We start from the raw sequence: 17928 nt of genomic DNA on the forward strand, positions 1-17928 counted from the left end.
CTTGATTTTTTTTAACAAAAATATTAGCAGAGAAAATCCAATTATTGAATCTCTGAGAACGAACCAGGAACCACCACAAATACAAATTTTTCTCTTGAATTTATATGTTTCAATTCTCCATTTATCTCTACTGTAATTCCACCCTCTTCTATGTTTAAGCTGAACAGATAGATAGGACAGTTAATGGTATGCAGTGCATTTGATTCTTATTAAAATTCTTTAACCTTCACCCCTCCTTTATCATCTTCTTAATGCCGGCTGCATTTTGGAACCAAAATAAATTCCTACTCATCGCTGACCTTATGCGAGGGATCAGTTGGGGTTTGTTTTGCCTTGTTCAGCCCGTGACACAGCAGGAGTGATGTATTGTGCTCTCATGGTCCACTGCTCGTGATACATGGACAGATGAGAAATTGAAAAATACTATGTAGAGTTAAGGAATGGCATTTCATTCTAAATGATACTATGAACCAAGAGTCAAGAAAATCTCACCACGAAAACATATAAAGCTGCTAAATTCATACTTCATTCTTACAGCTTTCACTTCTTTTTGTTTTAAATAAACATATAACGCTGTTCTCCTGTCATTAAAGGAGAAGGAAAGCTACCAAGGCAGTTTATTGCCAATAGATTAGCCAAAACAGTACAAGTTAGAACACTATTTTTATTCTTTAGAATGTTTTTCCATACATGTGTAAACAGCTCTAGCCATTGTCTCTGTTTGTTTAGGATAGCAGCTGCCATATTAGCTTACTGTGACATAATTTTCTGCCTGAGTCTCTCCTTGTTCACTCATAGCTCTGAGCTCAAATTACAGCGGGGAGGGAGAGAGGAGCAAACTGAGCATGCTCAAGCCCTAGCCCTGGAGGTTTAAGCTGAAAACAGGAAGTCTGATACAGAAGCCCATGTGTACACAGAATTGTGTTTCTTTTGACAGAGGACTCAGAGCAGCATTACTTGTTTTACTGGTGTATTTTTACAGACCTTTCTGATAAAGCTTACTTAATTTTCACCTTTCCTTCTCCTTTAAAGCTTTCTCTCCATCTCTTTGGTTCCCTCCACTGGGTTTAATGCTGGAGATAGAGAAAATGGACCCCCAAATGCAGAAACAAATGGGTCTCTTCCTAGAGTTGGGATGATTAAAGTAATCAGGCATGTGTTCACTGTAGGTACCCCACTACTGTTATTTTATAAATCCCTGCACCCCACATGAAAAGGAGGTTATCAGACTATTTGAAAAAATTGGGGAAAACTTTTTATAAACCCAAGTTGCTGAGCTACATTGATCTCATGTAATATTTTCTACACAATTCCTTAAAATGATGTGCATCTATAGCTGTCCATAGTTTAAAGGGGTGGTTCGCCTTTAATTTAAATTTTAGTATGTTGTAGAATGCCCAATTTTAAGCTACTTTTCAATTGGTCTTCATTGTTTATAGTTTTTTTTAATTATTTGTCTTTTTCTTCCGACTCTTTCCAGCTTTCCAATGGGGGTCGCTGACCCCATCTAAAAACAAACGCTGCGTAAAGTGACAAACGTATTGTTATTGCTGCTGTTTGTTACTCATCTTTCTGCTCAGGTCATATTCCAGTCTCTTATTCAAATGAATGCATGGTTTCTGGGGTAATTTGTACCCTAGCAACCAACCAGCTGAAATTGCAAACTGAAGAGCTGCTGTATAAATAATAATAATAATTCCAAAAATCACAAATAATAAAAATTGAAAACCAATTGCAAATTGCAAAGTCTCAGAATATCACTCTCTACATCATACTGTAAGTGAACTCACAGTTAAATTAAGCAAGACAATATTTTATTTTGAAAAATGTGATTTGTTTTCTTGCAGATGCTAAATTCTAACTTACAGAAGAAACTACATGAAATGGTGAGAAGCTTCCTAAAATGGAATTCTGTTAAATGCTGTACTATTGCTATAAAACAGGCTCCTATTTGACTAGATAGGAATCGACTGGCTCTTAGGGGTAAATTCACTAAGATTCGTAGTTGCGCCAGACGTAACTTCGCCGCACTTCGCCGCACTTCGCCACATTTCGCCACACTTCGCCAGGCATAGTTTCGCCAGCGCTCCGCAAATTCACTAAAATCCGAAGTTGCGCACAGGGGTAGTGTAAGGTTGCGAAGTTGCGCTAGCATTGATTCGCTAAGAGAAGTGAAGTTACGCTAGCGATGGTAAATTTGCATACGGTGCCAAATTTCAGTGGAGGAATACGTAGAATCACTACAAATGCCTGGGAAACCTTCAAAACATCAAATAAATTTTTTTTTTTGCCCTACACATGTGCCCACTGTATAGTTAAGTTGCCATGAGTTAGGAAATGTAGGGGGGAAGGAGGGGAGCCCCAAAAATGTTTTCGATCTTTTTCAGCCTATCACCCATGATATAGATAAAACGCCAGCGTTTTTTGGGACTTAGAAAAAATGTGAACTTTTTTTGAAGCAATCCCAATCTACTCTCTACTCTCGCCTGGTGTAAGGGTGCGAAGTAACACTAGCGAATTTATGCCAGCGTTCGTTAATGAATTTGCAAAGTAACGAAAATGCCCAACGCTAGCGAATTGACGCTAGCATTCGGCGCTTCGGCGCTTAGTGAATTTGCCCCTTAGATGGGCCAAGGTCATAGAAGTGGTTGGAGTCATTATTACAGGGAAAGGTTTGGGATAAGCACAACAGGATAAAAATTAATGAAAATAAAAGTTTATGGACACCCAGGCTTGATAAAGAGTCAATATAGGCTGGAAACAGTGCTGGTATTTAGCCATGATGTATCAATAAAAGCATCTTATTCAACCAATTTATTTTGAACTCACCAAGGACAAATCTCAAGAAGAATGTGAGAATTCCCTTTTAGATGCAGAAGACCTCAAAGAAGTTTCTTGGATAGACATCCACAAGGCCTCTAGTAAAATTCATGGTGTTCCCTGCATGTCAAAGATATCAACAGATTGATACAGTAATGACCAGCCATGACTAGTTGCATTAGAAAACTATACACTATTAGAAATTAGTATGTCAAAAAAGGTAGACCCTATATCTAACATAATCGACCCTAAACCAGCCAGTGATATTAAAATAAACTCAAGGTGGGGAGGTTACACTGAAGGAAAAACGAGCAGATCTAGAATCTGCCAGCACACATCCAACTGCTTGTACAAGGAAACAGCAGATTAATTTATTAGCATGGACAGACTGCCATAAGTAGACATCTTTGAGGTGGAGTTGGAGTTGTCCATGAGTTGATCAAAGTTGGTCATACAAGGGCTGTCCCAGGTTGCTGATTGGGCTATGCTCAATTGAGTTGGCCTATGTATGGAGCTAAAACATGGCCCAATTATTAATATCTTTTTGTGGCTCAGTCAAATATAGATCATCTAACTGGAAAAATCCTATCAGGAGCTGGATGTGGTCTTCTCCAAATGGAATGCAAATTCCATATAATCCACTAATGTCACAGGAAACAAATGATCAGTTTGGTTAGGGCACCGCTTTGAAGTCCAAATTGAGCAAAGACGGCTAATTTGGCCCACTCACCAAACAAGCCGGTCTACCTATGTACTGCTAAATTCGGGGCAGATTTATTAAGGGTTGAGCCATCACGTTTATCTTGATTTTGACTAAAAATAAGTTCAAAAAGTGACAAACAAATAATGAAGTCAACCATTTCTTTAATTACACAATTCTAGGACTGGACTTACATTCTAAATTCTACAGTTGAGGCAGTAAATCAATATAAAAAGTGTCCAACACGAGACTTGCGCATCTCCTGAAAAGAAAATTGACATAAAAACAAGTCTACCCATGAAAATCCCACGGTGTGTCTAATCTCTTCTGGTAATGGAGAATGTGCACTGATGTAGACACACTGCCAAGCTTGATTGGATTGACGCTGCAGCTCTGGAAGAAAGAAAAACGATAATATTTTTGTACTATTATAAATAGGGATTTTTAATTAACAAACTGAAAATGAGACGTCCCACTAACATGGGGACTGAAAATCTTAAACGCTACAGTGATCTCTGGCCAAACAGGACGATACTGAATACTGTGACCCGAATGAACTTTCAATATTAACATGAGAAACAATCTTAACAATGACAGCGGTGCAATCCTTTCTCACTCACATAGAAGTTACTGACTCGATTCCATTTTTCACGTTGACCTTTGATATTGAGTCTTTGGATCTTTATGGTCTCCTGATGTAACCAGCCTCAGCGTTGATGTCGTCTGGTTTTGTCCCTTGTCAGTTGCTTTAACTGGATTAACCATAACTATTGACGGCAAGTGGGATGGGTCAATTTGACCCGCTTCGATTCGGCAAAAATTCATCGCCGGCGAAATGTCGTGACGGCCACTAAAGTCTATGGGTGTAAAAAATCTTTTGACGCAGGACGCCATACAAGTCTATGGGCTTCATTTCTGCGGCGAAACAAGGTGAAAAAATGTTATTGCCAACATACTTTGAAGGAACTTTGCCTTTCAGTTGGGCTAATGAGAATGGACTCTGTCCTCAACTGGACCCAAATGACATGACCTGAATGCAGATTTACATAGTAAAAATAGCTGTAGGATGGCCATACTTAAAGTCACTAAAACGCAGATCTTTTCCTGAATAGGAAACCCACGCAATGGACCAAAATCTGGCTGATCTGATGTTTTTTTTACATCACAGTTCAGACACATAGACCTTTTTGAAAAGGACAACATCTTTAAGGCAGTTGAGAACCACTTTTCCACTCATCCTGATTTGTATCCAACTGAGGCTCAGTTAGACATTGGTCAGGGAAGACCATTGTAGGAGCGTTTGGAAGGCCATTGTTGGAAGGTCCATGTATGGTGAGCAGACCCTGTGCACGTGGCTACTAGCCATATATGCACTTTTTTATGTTGCTTCTAGTACTCTGTGTGAGGACAGCATACTTCCATCTTGGAATAGTCCAAGATGTTGGATCCAAAAAAGAGGTTGAGCTTCAGGTGAATGGAAGAGGATGGAGTCTGAACCGGTCAAGGGAACATCAGAGCTTAACTGAGAATGTGTAGCAGGGGGCATGGACTCAATTGTCCCTCGTTTGATAGTTCAGATGTTGGGAGGTACAGCATAGTGCTTCTGGTGATGTGTGGCTTTCTATTGTTTTTTTTGGTTATGTAAGATATGTCTTGCTTCATGAATGCCTTCTCTGTAGAATGATTGCCTGCATAACCTTTTGTGTGCAACTGATTTTGGAAATATCTAATAGAATGAGATTGCCTGCAGCTGTTTCAATATATGGCACTCCATATACCTGGGACTAATTCTCTAGGCCCACACCCTAACTGGACTCACTGACACTAACTAGACTTGCTGACCCGCACATTATTGTCTTAATCATGTTAATAATCACGTTAATAATCACAGAACTTTAAGGGGTTTATTTACTAAACTCCGAATGCAAAAATCACGAAAAATTTGTGATTTTTTTTAATAAAATCGGACTTACAAATTTTTCAGAATTTATTAAAACCCTATAGATGGAAAAGTCTGAATCTGAAAATCCGACATCACAGACCTGTCGAAGTTGCATATAAGTCAATGGGAGAAGTCCCAATGATTTTTTGATCTGTGCACTGGGTTTCGTGCAACACCCCAAAGTTTTCGGGTGAAAATTCCGAAAAAAATCGTGAAAATCGGTTGAAAAAATCCACAAAATCGTGAAAATCAGATTTTTTCCTGCAAAGCAAATTTTCGTGAAAATGTAATAATAAATAAGCGTAAAAAATTAGAGCGGAGAGTTTGTAGCAGAAAATATTAATATAAATTCTGACTTTGATAAATAACCCCCTAAGTGTTGGATCTCTAAATAACGTAAAATATCCAAATTATACTATAATTTGATTCACACTAGGGCAAGATAAACATATTCTGAACATAGCATGGCTGCATGAATAAATACACTTTCCAATGAAACTGTAATCAGTTTCATTGTATTTTTGGTGCAGGAATGTACTCCACTGTTTTTCACTGTGTAGTGAGAATTGTGCTTTGTAGGAAGCAACTCATTTCCTAGATGATGTAATTGTTCCAAATACTGTATTGCCGGTTTTATTACGTAATTAAAACTTCGCAAAATGAGACCCGCTCTCGAGAGCCGGAAGTCATTTTAAATGACTTGTTATTTCTTTCCTTATTATGATAATCCATTTATTGTCCTGTGTTTAATTTCATACCTTATAAAGCTTGAAAAATGTCTGTTGTATATTCTGCTCTGCTCTCGTTGTTGCCCATTTTGATTACAGTCATCTTTTATTGTGTGCTGATGTTTATGCATGTTAAGCACTTGCAAATCCCAGGTACATGAAAAACAAAATATATGCCCTTTAAAAGAAAACTTAATAGAAAAGTGAAAGTGGTGCTTATTAAATGGAGGTAATTAGAATGAGAGTACAGTGTTATTTTAGAGCATATAAGGCAGACCTGGGAACTTGTAGCTGAGCTGATTCTGAGATCTACAGAGCAAAGAGACTTCTGCTGGAACTGCCCATCTAAAGGTAGATAGGAAGATCACCATATACCACCATATTTGGCCATCCAAGTAGACTGATCCCATCAGGTCCTGACTGAGAATTAAAATAGGCCCTGGCATTTCAGGTACACAGAGGCCCAATGAGCCCACACAGAGGCCCAAACAGCCCCACCAGCCTACTAAATACTGACTTTCTATGGGATCTTATAGCAGCCCCTCTGGCATTTGCCAGAACCCACAGATTGCCAGTCCGGGCCTGGATCCCATCATGTTGTGTAGAGCTGCCAGCCAAGGATTCCACCAATGGGTCTTCAGCCAACGGGATTTTCCAGCCTGCCTGACTGATAGTTCTATTAAAATGTCAATCAAGGAGGACATCGTTAGGACCCCTACACATGCCAGATCTGCCAATGTATGGTCAACCTTATTTAGAACACATGCAGCCAATCTGTTTATAGAAGGACAGTCAGATATAATATCCGAATTACGGAAGGTCGTCTCCCAAAGGCTCCGTACACAGTTTCCTTTTTCAGTGTAATAATAAAACAGTAGCTTGTACTGGATCCCAACTAAGATATTATTAATCCTTATTGAGGGTAAGATAATCATAATCTTAATCATAAACATAATTGTGTGTTTTTAATAGATTTAAGGTATGGAGATACGTGAAAAAAGTGGAAAAATGCGTATTTTCGCCGCAAATCCATGCCTGCCGAATTAATTCACCAATCGCTAATTATAAACTCTCCAGGGCAAAGTCAACTATTGGTAGACTTCCCTATCAAAGTGATATCCCTTCTTCCCCTGAGTATGACAGCGATTAGGCACTCCTGTATTTGTCTGTAATCTCTGTGTTTGGCACTGTCTCTTTTTGTTTTTCATGTTCAGTGATTTTGCAGTTTTGCATTATAACTTTTTAAAATATAAATAATAAAAGTTGGCTTTGAAACAGATGACTGCATTGCAGGTTGTTCAGTACCACCATTCCATTTTGTGCAACAAAGGATCACTCCTAAAATAGGTTCTTATACAATTTCATGAAACAATGTTATAAGATGTTGTAAGGCCAATATCCCTGCAAGTTTTTTTTAGTTTGTTTTTCATAATCCTAAATGTCATCTCTGTGTTAATCTAGTTTGTATTCATTTGTTTTTTGTACACAGGAGCAGAAAGCTCAGTTGCATATGGTGGCCAAGGAAGATCACATTAGGCAGCTCTCTGAATTTGAAAGATGCTATGCCAACATCACCTGCCAGTTTGCAATCGCAAAAGATATGCATGAAAAATTGGAGCAAAATGGTAATAATGCAGTATGTTTAACACTATTAGAGAAAGTGGAAAAAACACGGGTGGGGAAATTTTATGTCACCATTAGACATGTAAACCATCATGGAGGCCTATAGGAATATGCATCATAAAGTCTGCGTCAGGCACATCTCCTCCCTTTTGACCTCAATTACACTGGAATCATGGGGGAAGACGTGGGTACAAAAACATGGCAATCCCCCTTGATATTGGACTTAATCCTCTGCACTTGGCGACAAGGATTTTTAATGGAGGACATATACTGAGGATTGAATGGTTAGAGGAGTACTATATTTAACCATTAGAAGTCAGTAGATGATTCATTGAATGCATGATTAAAACAAGCTGTACATGTAATAATTGCAATAAATTGTTAATATGGGTTGGTGCGGGTTGGGGCCGACAAAAATAATCAGGCTGTGGGATGGTGTGGGCCAAGCTCTTCCATTTGCCATTGCACCCTCCCTGCCCACGACCTAACAGTCCCCCACCTTCCGTTTTAAGTTGTGACGCTCCCTACCCTGCCCCCTTCAGAGATGGTGATGGGTCGGACGCAGGTATAAAAGGAAGAACGGAACCACGGGTGGGTCAGGTGCGGGTCTAGTTGAGTCCTGTTCAGTTGGGTGTGGGTCGAGAATTTCTCGACCTGCACATCACTAATGGGTACAGGTATGGCACCTCTTATCTAAAATGCTTGGGACCTGGGGTTTTACTGATAAGGGATCTTTCTATAATTTGGATCTCCATACTTTAAGGGGGTTATTTAATAAAGGTTGAATTTGTGAGGTTTTTTTTCTACCTCAAATAAACTCGCAATTTAAACAAACTTGAAAAAATACAGATGTAAAAAACTCAATTAAATGCAATCAGGGAAAAAACTGGAATACCTCGAATTTATCGAGTTTATAGGCTAAAAAACCTTGAATTTATCAAACAGCGTAAAACACCTGAAAATTATGAAGGCAGAAAGCATCTTCAAATGGTTAAAGGGACCTCTGCTATTGACTTTTACATAAATTTAACAGGTTTTAGCTGGAGTATTTTCAGATTCGGCTTTTAGCAGCATTGGGTTCATAATAAATCTCAAAAAATTTGAGTTTTTTAGTGAAACCAACCTCAAAAAACATAAATTTGTAGAAAAAACACAACTTGACTTTTAATAAGTAACACCCTAAGTCTACTAAGAAATAATTGAAATATTAATTAAACCCAATTCGATTGTTCTGTATCCAATAAGGATCAATGCCTATGATTAAGGGAGTGATTCCCGAAACACGTAGAATCCTTGCATGAGCTTGGAATAAAAGTATATTCCATGTACCGGAGTGCCGTCCTTCTTTCTTGGTGTCTAATTCAATTATATCTTAGTTGGGATCAAATACAAGGTACTATTTTATTATTACAGAGAAAAGGGAAATAGTTTTTAAAAATTAGAATTACTTGATTAAAATTGAGTCTATGGGAGACGCCCTTCCCATAATCCACAGCTTTCTGGATAATGGGTTTCCAGATAACTGACCCCATACCCATAATAATGTGCATTTTATAGCTTCAGTTATTAATTTCAACCTTTAAAATGTTTATTTTTTTATGACATGAAGTACAGGAAGCCATACAGCAGAATCATAAACTGATGTCTGAAAATAAAGAGAAAAATTCAGAGTCAGATCATCTAAGAGAGGTATGTCTGATCTACGTGGACAATTAAACATGGGCTTCTCGTGGATTTGCTTAAATGTATGAGATGCCAAAGATTTATATGAAGGACCCTGGGCCTTTAATCCACTACTGTTGTGCCATAGCCAACATGTGACCAGTGGCAGAACTACCGGGGGAGCAGGGGGTGCCAGTGGGCCAGGGCCCGCACCCCCTTAGGGCAGCTCGCGCACCACTCAGTTCTGCGGTCGTTTCCGGCCGTACGGAGGGGGGCGTGGCCCAGCTACACTTCCCGCCCCCCTCTAGTTACGCCTCTGCATGTGACTGGCAGGTAGCTGGCAGCTAGTGATGAGCAAAACTGACAGAAAGTTTGCAAAACAGTGAAAATTTTCCTAGTGGTTAAGAGTTTTTTGTTGTGGTTTTTTCTAACGCCAAATTAGAAAAAAAAAACCTTCTTTGATTTTCTTCTTGTAGCAAATGCCGATGAGTTGTTTTCTATTGTGTATTTGATAGTCAGCGGGCCTATTTCTCTAACCAAATGAGTAAATTTGTGGGTTTTTTTGCTCGAAAAAACATTTTTATTTCTCAGCAATTGCAGTATCAGAAAAAACAAATTTGCTCAACCCCACCAGCTATAGTTTATTGAGATTCTGCATCGTTTTTTTGAAGTTCAGCATTCAGTAAATGTTTTGCTAAATATACTAAATACAATTTTGTTTTCCATTCTGTATGTTATTGCACTGAAAATCTCAGTTACTGCTGACCCCAACCTTCTTATCCTAGAGGCGATGAATTTGCTGACATTTGTGGCTAAATGAACGATAACCCAGATACTACCATGGGTTATTTTTCAAACAAAGAAACGATAAATCTCCGTTTTTTTAGGTTTATATCAAAATATAAATGAATCCCTCGTAATTAGGCAAAAGCCTCCAACTCCGACTTTCTTAAACTTTTCTGAATTTTTTTAAAGATTTTTTTTTTTTGTAATCGGTTCCATAAAAATGTGTTTTATTGACGCAGCCAACTAAAAAGCTTACATTACTAAGCAAAGCTTTATGTTTATGAATTTTCAGCCACTAGACTATCTCCATTCTAGTTTATATCATTATTTGAGTTTGTCCAGAACAGTTGAGCCACAGGTCCATGATAAGATGGAATTCCTGTTTTGCAGAGAAAAGTTAAACAGACCTAAGTTTGTGGCTAGATAAAAACTATTACTCCGCTAAATGCTTGCTTACCACTATGGCATTATTGAAGAATTCTTGATACTATCGTCAAACGGCATTCATAAGTTCTGCTGTGTGTCTAGGAGAACGTCAGAGCACTCAAGGAGAGAGAGATATTAAACAGACTACCCCTGCAAGTGAAGAGAGAGAGAGGGGGGGTTGCAGAAGAAAAGGGCACAATATTTATGGTTGTGGAATCTATAACTTATAAAAACAGATGAAAGTGTATTCTTCATTATCTTGTTTGCCAGAGAATGTCATGCACATATTTCTAAATTTCCAAAAAAAAAAAAGAAAAAAAATCCCCTGTGTTTATATAAATAAAACCAGGGCCCTTCGCTGCTTCCCTTTAAAATGACGTGCCCTTGATGTGCATGATTGGTCATCAGTTTGGAAATCGGGCTGGGAATATTTTCATTTCTCTTCTTGATAAAATAATAAACGAAAAGGTTTGAAACTCAATGAAATAATGGCTGCTTAAAAAATATCAGTTATTTGACATTGTAAAAACAAGGCGAAATTGAGCAAAGGCAAACTAAAACCATCGCAAGAACTGTATGTATGATGTGTGCAGGAATTTAAATGTGCGGCTTCCTAGACCAACGTGGTGTTTTAGGATTCACTGAGCAATAATATTTATGACCATCTGAATCAACGTTTAAAAAAAGCAACACGGAAAGGCAGAGAGCATGCAAGGAGAGGAGACCGAGGGATAGCATTGCTGATAGACAACACATGTTTGAATGCATGGCTTTTTGGAGCATCAATATCCAACAATGGACATTTTGAAACAAGCTGGGAAAGATGTCTATAGCCAGATCCGCGAATAATTATCTCACGTGGCCCTTCCATGTGTGGCTGGAACCAATGCCTTTTGACAGATCCATGAATAAGTATCTCAAGTCGCCCTTCTTTGTGTGGCCGGCACCATAGATGCTGTTAGTTTTGGCACTAACCATATTGCAGGCCTCATCATCCCATCCCCAACATTTGATCAAAAGTATTCCAACAGGGCAATTTTTACGCCTCAGGCGTTTATGCTCCAATTTTCAGGAATTTGTAAAACAGTCTTGCGGTCTGAGAGATGGACTACTCTCGAGGGGTTATCACCTGTCCATACTCACCAAAGCGTTTGAGAAAGCTTCAAAATATTCGCATCAACCACAATTACAACAACCAGGAGCAGCACTTTGCAGACTCACCTTTAGCCCTCAACTTTCCAGTATTAAAAACATTATCAACAAACACCTGCCCATATTACAGACAGACGATAAACTTAAAATCATTTTGGGTGCAAATTTGTCACCAGAAAAAAGTGATACGCTAGGGAAGAGTTTATCACAAAGGGGCCGATTCATTAACTTCGAGTGAAGGATTCGAAGGTAAAAAGCTTCGAATTTCGAAGTTTTTTTGGGCTACTTCGACCATCGAATGGGCTACTTCGACCTTCGACTACGACTTCGAATTGAAGGATTCGAACTAAAAATCGTTCGACTATTCGACCATTCGATAGTCGAAGTACTGCCTCTTTAAAAAAAACTTCGACCCCCTACTTCGGCAGCTAAAAGCTACCGAAGTCAATGTTAGCCTATGGGGAAGGTCCCCATAGGCTTGCCTAAGTTTTTTTGATCGAAGGATATTCCTTCGATCGTTGTATTAAAATCCTTCGAATCGTTCGATTCGAAGGATTTAATCGTTCGATCGAAGGAATAACCCTTCGATCGTTCGATCGCAGCATTTGCGCTAAATCCTTCGACTTTGATATTCGAAGTCGAAGGATTTTAGTTCCTAGTCGAATATCGAGGGTTAATTAACCCTCGATATTCGACCCTTCATACATCTGCCCCCTAGTGTGGTTTGTGATAAGAAAGATCAAATCCCCACCTGGCTGTCCCATCAAATCAAATTTATTTTAAACAAGTTGGCCAAATTTCAAATTTGTTATGAAAACTTTAATTAAAAAAATAAAAATTGACTTCTACACGAAACAGACAGATTTTAGATGGAGAATTTTTATACTCCAGTTTTTTGTTGTTATAAAATATTTGATTATATAAAAATGTAAAATTCAATTGTTTGAAACTGAAATTTCAATTCTCGATTTGTGCCACAAAAATACTTGATTTCTTGTAAAAAAAAAAAAACAACACAAATTTGATGTAAATAAATCTGCCTGTTTGTGTATAAGGAATTATTTTTTCATTGTTTTATTACTATTGGGAATTAAAATAATAACATTGAAAAATGGTCCCACCATGAGGCCCCCTTTGTCTCTAACCTAGTCTTTAAATCATATTATCTTTTATTTATAAAGAACTCAGTGCTTTACAAACAGTGTTCAGCCCTTCAAATCAGTCACTGTCCTGTAGAAGTAGGAAATCCAAGCAAACCACATCCACAATGTCACAAAGATAGTGTTGTAGTCGGAAGATAACCAGAAACCTCAGACCTGAAAAGCAACAACATTTATAAAAACATGGTATAAAAGCTGAGAACTTTTGCACCCTAGATTTTGTTTGTTAAGGAATGCCCTTCAATAATTTGTTTTCCCCAAGAGCTGAAAAAATCAGTGTTGAAATGAGCCTACAAATATGCAAAATTTTGCATGGACAGCTCCTAGGCCAATGGCACACAGCTTCTGACTGCCACTGGGCGTGGTTAAAATGTCCGATATTAACTTGCTTTTGAATTTCCTTGTTCCCTTCTTTGCTATGGGAAGCAGGTACAGGTGATTTGAGGGTTTATTATACCCCAAGGATGGAAAAAGTCTGAATCTGAAAATCCGGCATCTCAGACCTGCCAAGGTTGTATATGAGTCAATGGGAGAGGTCCCTCTCCTATTTGGAAGTTTATTTTCAGGCCAAAATCTGAAAAATTCAGCCTTTTCCAGGGAAAAAGTCTGAAAAAATTGAGCGATTTGAGGAAGAAATCTAAGAAAAATGGACAATTTCGGATTTTTTTTAATAATAAATAAGGTTAAATCGTGGATTCTAGTTTGCGCTGACTTTTTTTGTTGAAATTATCAGAAAAATTCAGATTTTGATAAATAAGGCCCCCTGTGTGCCATAGCACAGCACCCACCAAGTATCCCAGGCCAATACATTGTTTAGAAATGTCAGCTCACGCCTAGATGCTTATTTATCAACATTCAAATTTGCAAATTTTAGGGGCAGATTTACTAAGGGTCGAATTTCAAAGTTAAAAAAACTTTGACCCTCGAGTTGAAATCCTTCGACTTTGAATATCGAAGTCGAAGGATTTTTCACTGAATTTAGCGTTGGAACGATCAAAGGAAAATCGAACAATTCGAACGATTTTATAGTACGATCGAAGGATTTTCCTATGATGTACAAAGACTTAGAAAATAGTTGTAGAAGGTCTTCATAGGCTAACATAGCACTTCCGCAGGTTTAATTTCGCGAGGTATTGAAGTCGAAGTTTTTTAAAGAGACCGTACTTCAATTTTCGAAGTCGAACGATTTTACTTCGAATCGAACGATCGAATGGTCAAAGTAGCCTATTCAATGGTCGAATTATCCTATTCGATGGTCGAAGTATCCAAAAAATTACTTCGAAATTCAAAGTTTTTTAACGAAAATTTTCTCAAACCTTAGTTAATCTGCCCCTTAGAGTTTGTAAGTTTTTTTAAATTCTAACAAACTTAGATGTTTGCATATTCATTAGAAACTTTGATCTAAAAACTTTTGAACAAAACCAATCTTTGAACAAAACCATGACAAGTAACTTAATTGAATCAGATTCATATTCTATTTATCAGTTTTAAAGGTTCGGCAAACTCTCAAAAAATTTAGAAAAATATGAATTGTAAAAAAAAAGTGCTTAGGCATAGGACAACTCCCATTGATTTCTACAAATGCTGAAGTTTTGCATTTTTGGAATTTTTATGCCCTTATTGAACATTTCTAAACCATACAAACCATACATTTGTAAGTTCTAGTGCAAAAAACTTCAAATGGCTATAAAAATTTTAATTTGATGTTAATAAATCAGCCCAATTTTTTTTTTTGGCTCATTGCAGGATGCAAGCACCCCACAATGATTTAATAGGGATTTAAGCTCTTCTTGTCCTTCAAATATAAATATTTATGAAACAGTTTGGAATTAAAATAAAAAAAAGTATTTTTTTTTTTCAAGGAACTAAGGGAAAATTCTGTTGAGCTGATGAAATATAAGGTGATGTGCGAGAAACAGGCAGATGAGGAGAAACACATCCTTACTGAAAAAGAACAGCAACTGAGAGAGCTACAAAACAAGCTTTTAATGGTACAACTGGGCCAATTTCTTTAGTCTTAAATTCTGTGCATTTGGCAAAAGTCACGATAAGCGTTTTTTTTGTGCACAAGATTTGTAGTCTAAGTTATTTGTAGTCTATGCAGACTAGGGAGCAGATTGGAAAAACTTGCTCCAGTAAAAAAAAACTTAGATTTCTCATATTTATCATTATTTTGTCACATTTCCCAATATGTGAAAACATTTGAAAAAATATTGTTGAGTTCTCATTATAATCCCACTGAATCCCATCCGAATTTATTCGCTAGGTGCGAATTCATGGTGAATTTCCGCGTTTCGCAGCAGGCGAATAAATTTGCAAATTTCGAAAATTCGCCGGCGTCAATTTTATTTTTGACGCCAACGAAAGTTTGGACACCAGCAACAGTTCTGACGCCGGCGACAATTAAACGGATGCCCATTGACTTTAATGTGCGTCAGAAGTCGCCAGCGTCAAATAGTTGCCACCAATGGATTTTAGTCATCGGCGATTTGTCGTAGGCGTTAAATTCACATTTCGCAATTTTTTTGCCCATTTCAACGATTTCGCATGAAATTCACGAAATACGTGGCGAAACGGGACAAATTTGCCCATCACTAATGAACACTTTATTACACAATATTGTTAAAGCACCATGACATATCACACTGGGGACTTATTTGATTTTGTGTTTCTTTCCTTTTGTCTCTTTCCTTTTAAGGAAACTGAAGTAAACAAAAAGCTCTCAGAGGCCAATCTTAGTCTCAAGGATGAGAAGCAGGTAACAGTTTCTACTGTTTGGGTAATTTACACTATTTATTATATTATAATCAGGTATCTATAGAGCATCAATATAGTTATGTCATTGTATGGATCTATTTAGAAGAGGGGTTCTGATCTCTTTCCTGAGCAGAGCAACATCAGAACACTTCTCTGTTTTTCTTCTGAACGTATATCACTTTGACTGGACAGTTCCAGCAGGTGGCAGTGTGTTATTAAATTCATTATACTGGCAGTTAATAAAAAGTTAAATCGCTCTGAAACTGAAAAATTGCAAACGTGCTTCCAAAAGCACCCTAAGCAATGCCTCATTCATTTTTTTAAAGGAAAACTATACCCCCCAAACAATGTAGGTCTCTATAAAAAGATATCGCATAAAACAGCTCATATGTAAAACCCTGCTTCATGTAAATAAACCATTTTCATAATAATATACTTTTTAGTAGTATGTGCCATTGGGTAATCATAAACTTTAAAAAATAAGGGCCGCCGCCTGAGATCGTACGATTCACGGGTGCACACAAACAAACCATACATGTTAGGTCACATGAGCCAATTAACAGACAGAGTTGTGTCTTTTCCTCCCACACTTCTTCCTGTTACAGTTAGAGCTGCAGTATTTCTGGTCAGGTGATCTCTGAGGCAGCACACAGACCATCACCAAATGGTGGCTCAAGGCAAGAGATGTAAAAGGGCAATATTTACTTAATATTATTTACGCAATATTATATTTTAATCTGACACATGTTCATTTGTATTTTTCCTTTACATGCCACTTTCTTAGGAGGCGTTAAGATCATTATTTAATATGATGGAGCTAATTCAGAGGTACTCTCAAACCATCCAGCACTTGGAAATTCAACTGACTTCAGTAGAAAAAGACTATCAGGTTATACTGTTTATATCTGTGCCTCTTATGCGTTGGTCGGGAATATTAAGCGGGTTATTTACTAAACTCTGAATGCAAAAATCCCGAAAGATTTTTTAAAATTTTTTTTATAAAATATGACTTTTAAAAAATCATGACGTTTTCAGAATTTATTATACCCCGAGGATGGAAAAGTCTGAATCAGAAAATCCAGCATCTCAGATCTGTCGAGGTTGCATATAAGTCAATGGGAGAAGTCCCAATGATTTTTTGATGTGCGCTGGGTTTTGTGCAATACCCCAAAGTTTTCAGAGTTTATGGGCAAAAAAGCATAAGAAATCTGAGTTTCTGGGTGAAATCTGATTTTTTTCACAGCAAATTTTTCGTAAAAATTTAATAATAAATAAGCATAAAAAACCCGAGCGGATTTTATCGGAGTTTATAGTAGAAAATGTTGAGATAAAATCGGACTTTAGTAAATAACCCCCTAACGGTTTCCAAACAGTAGTCTGAGGGCCACCATCAGGGTGACATAGGTGGGACAGTCGCTCCGGATCCAGTGGATTTCAAGTTTTAAGGGGTTCATGGGAAGTTAGGGGGAGCCTGTCCTCCAATGTTTTTTTAACTGGGGGGAACCCTTCCCACCAATGGATTTGTTCACTAGAGCTTTGTGAATTTTTTGTCCAGTTTTGCTCATAGTTTTAAGAAGCCCCTGGGAGCAACAGCATTGAGTTTATATATGAATTCCTGCTTTATATTCCGTATTTCATAGTGTTCTTTCCCCTTTTGACTCATGTTTATGTATCTCCGACATAAAGATTGAAGTGTGATATTTCCTTCCTACAAGAGGCGGCTGTAGTTCACCGGTCTGTGGCAGGAGTAAATGTACATTTTTTTTTAATAATTATATTTATTGAGTTTTTCCAAGTAAATGTACATATTTATGCTTCTTACTGGTAGGCCAAAGATTAAAAGAACTTTTTCTAACCGAAACGATTCCCCGCTTGACTGGTTGCTCTGAAGGAAAGCCAAAAAATGAAGGCCATAAATACAACGGATCTCCCTTTCTATGCATTGTCATCTATTGTCTGCTAGCACATTGCTTACATCTCGTATTCGCTGAAATGAGTTCTGTGCCAAGGATTCAAGCCTTTCATCCTTTTCCTCTATTAAAAGGGCTGTTCACCTTTGAGTTGACTTTCAGTATGATGTAGAGAGGGATATTCTGAGACAATTTGCAACTGGTTTTCATGTTTTATTATTTGTGGTTTTTGAGTTATTTAGCTTTTTATTCAGCAGCTTTC

General features: G+C 37.7%; 1 protein-coding gene across 1 annotated transcript in view; it reads left to right on the forward strand.

Annotated features, from left to right (window-relative positions):
* LOC121402870 overlaps window positions 1–17928 on the forward strand; it is a 46676-nt gene that overhangs the window by 16450 nt on the left and 12298 nt on the right. Inside the window, exons 7-12 of the mRNA XM_041589592.1 lie at window positions 1848–1886; window positions 7680–7815; window positions 9423–9502; window positions 14862–14990; window positions 15698–15757; window positions 16541–16645. Of these exons, the coding sequence (XP_041445526.1) occupies window positions 1848–1886; window positions 7680–7815; window positions 9423–9502; window positions 14862–14990; window positions 15698–15757; window positions 16541–16645 (549 nt within the window). The remainder of the gene's footprint in view (window positions 1–1847; window positions 1887–7679; window positions 7816–9422; window positions 9503–14861; window positions 14991–15697; window positions 15758–16540; window positions 16646–17928) is intronic.

Source organism: Xenopus laevis, chromosome 4L (assembly GCF_017654675.1).
Source record: "Xenopus laevis strain J_2021 chromosome 4L, Xenopus_laevis_v10.1, whole genome shotgun sequence".
Taxonomy (NCBI): Eukaryota; Metazoa; Chordata; class Amphibia; order Anura; family Pipidae; genus Xenopus; species Xenopus laevis.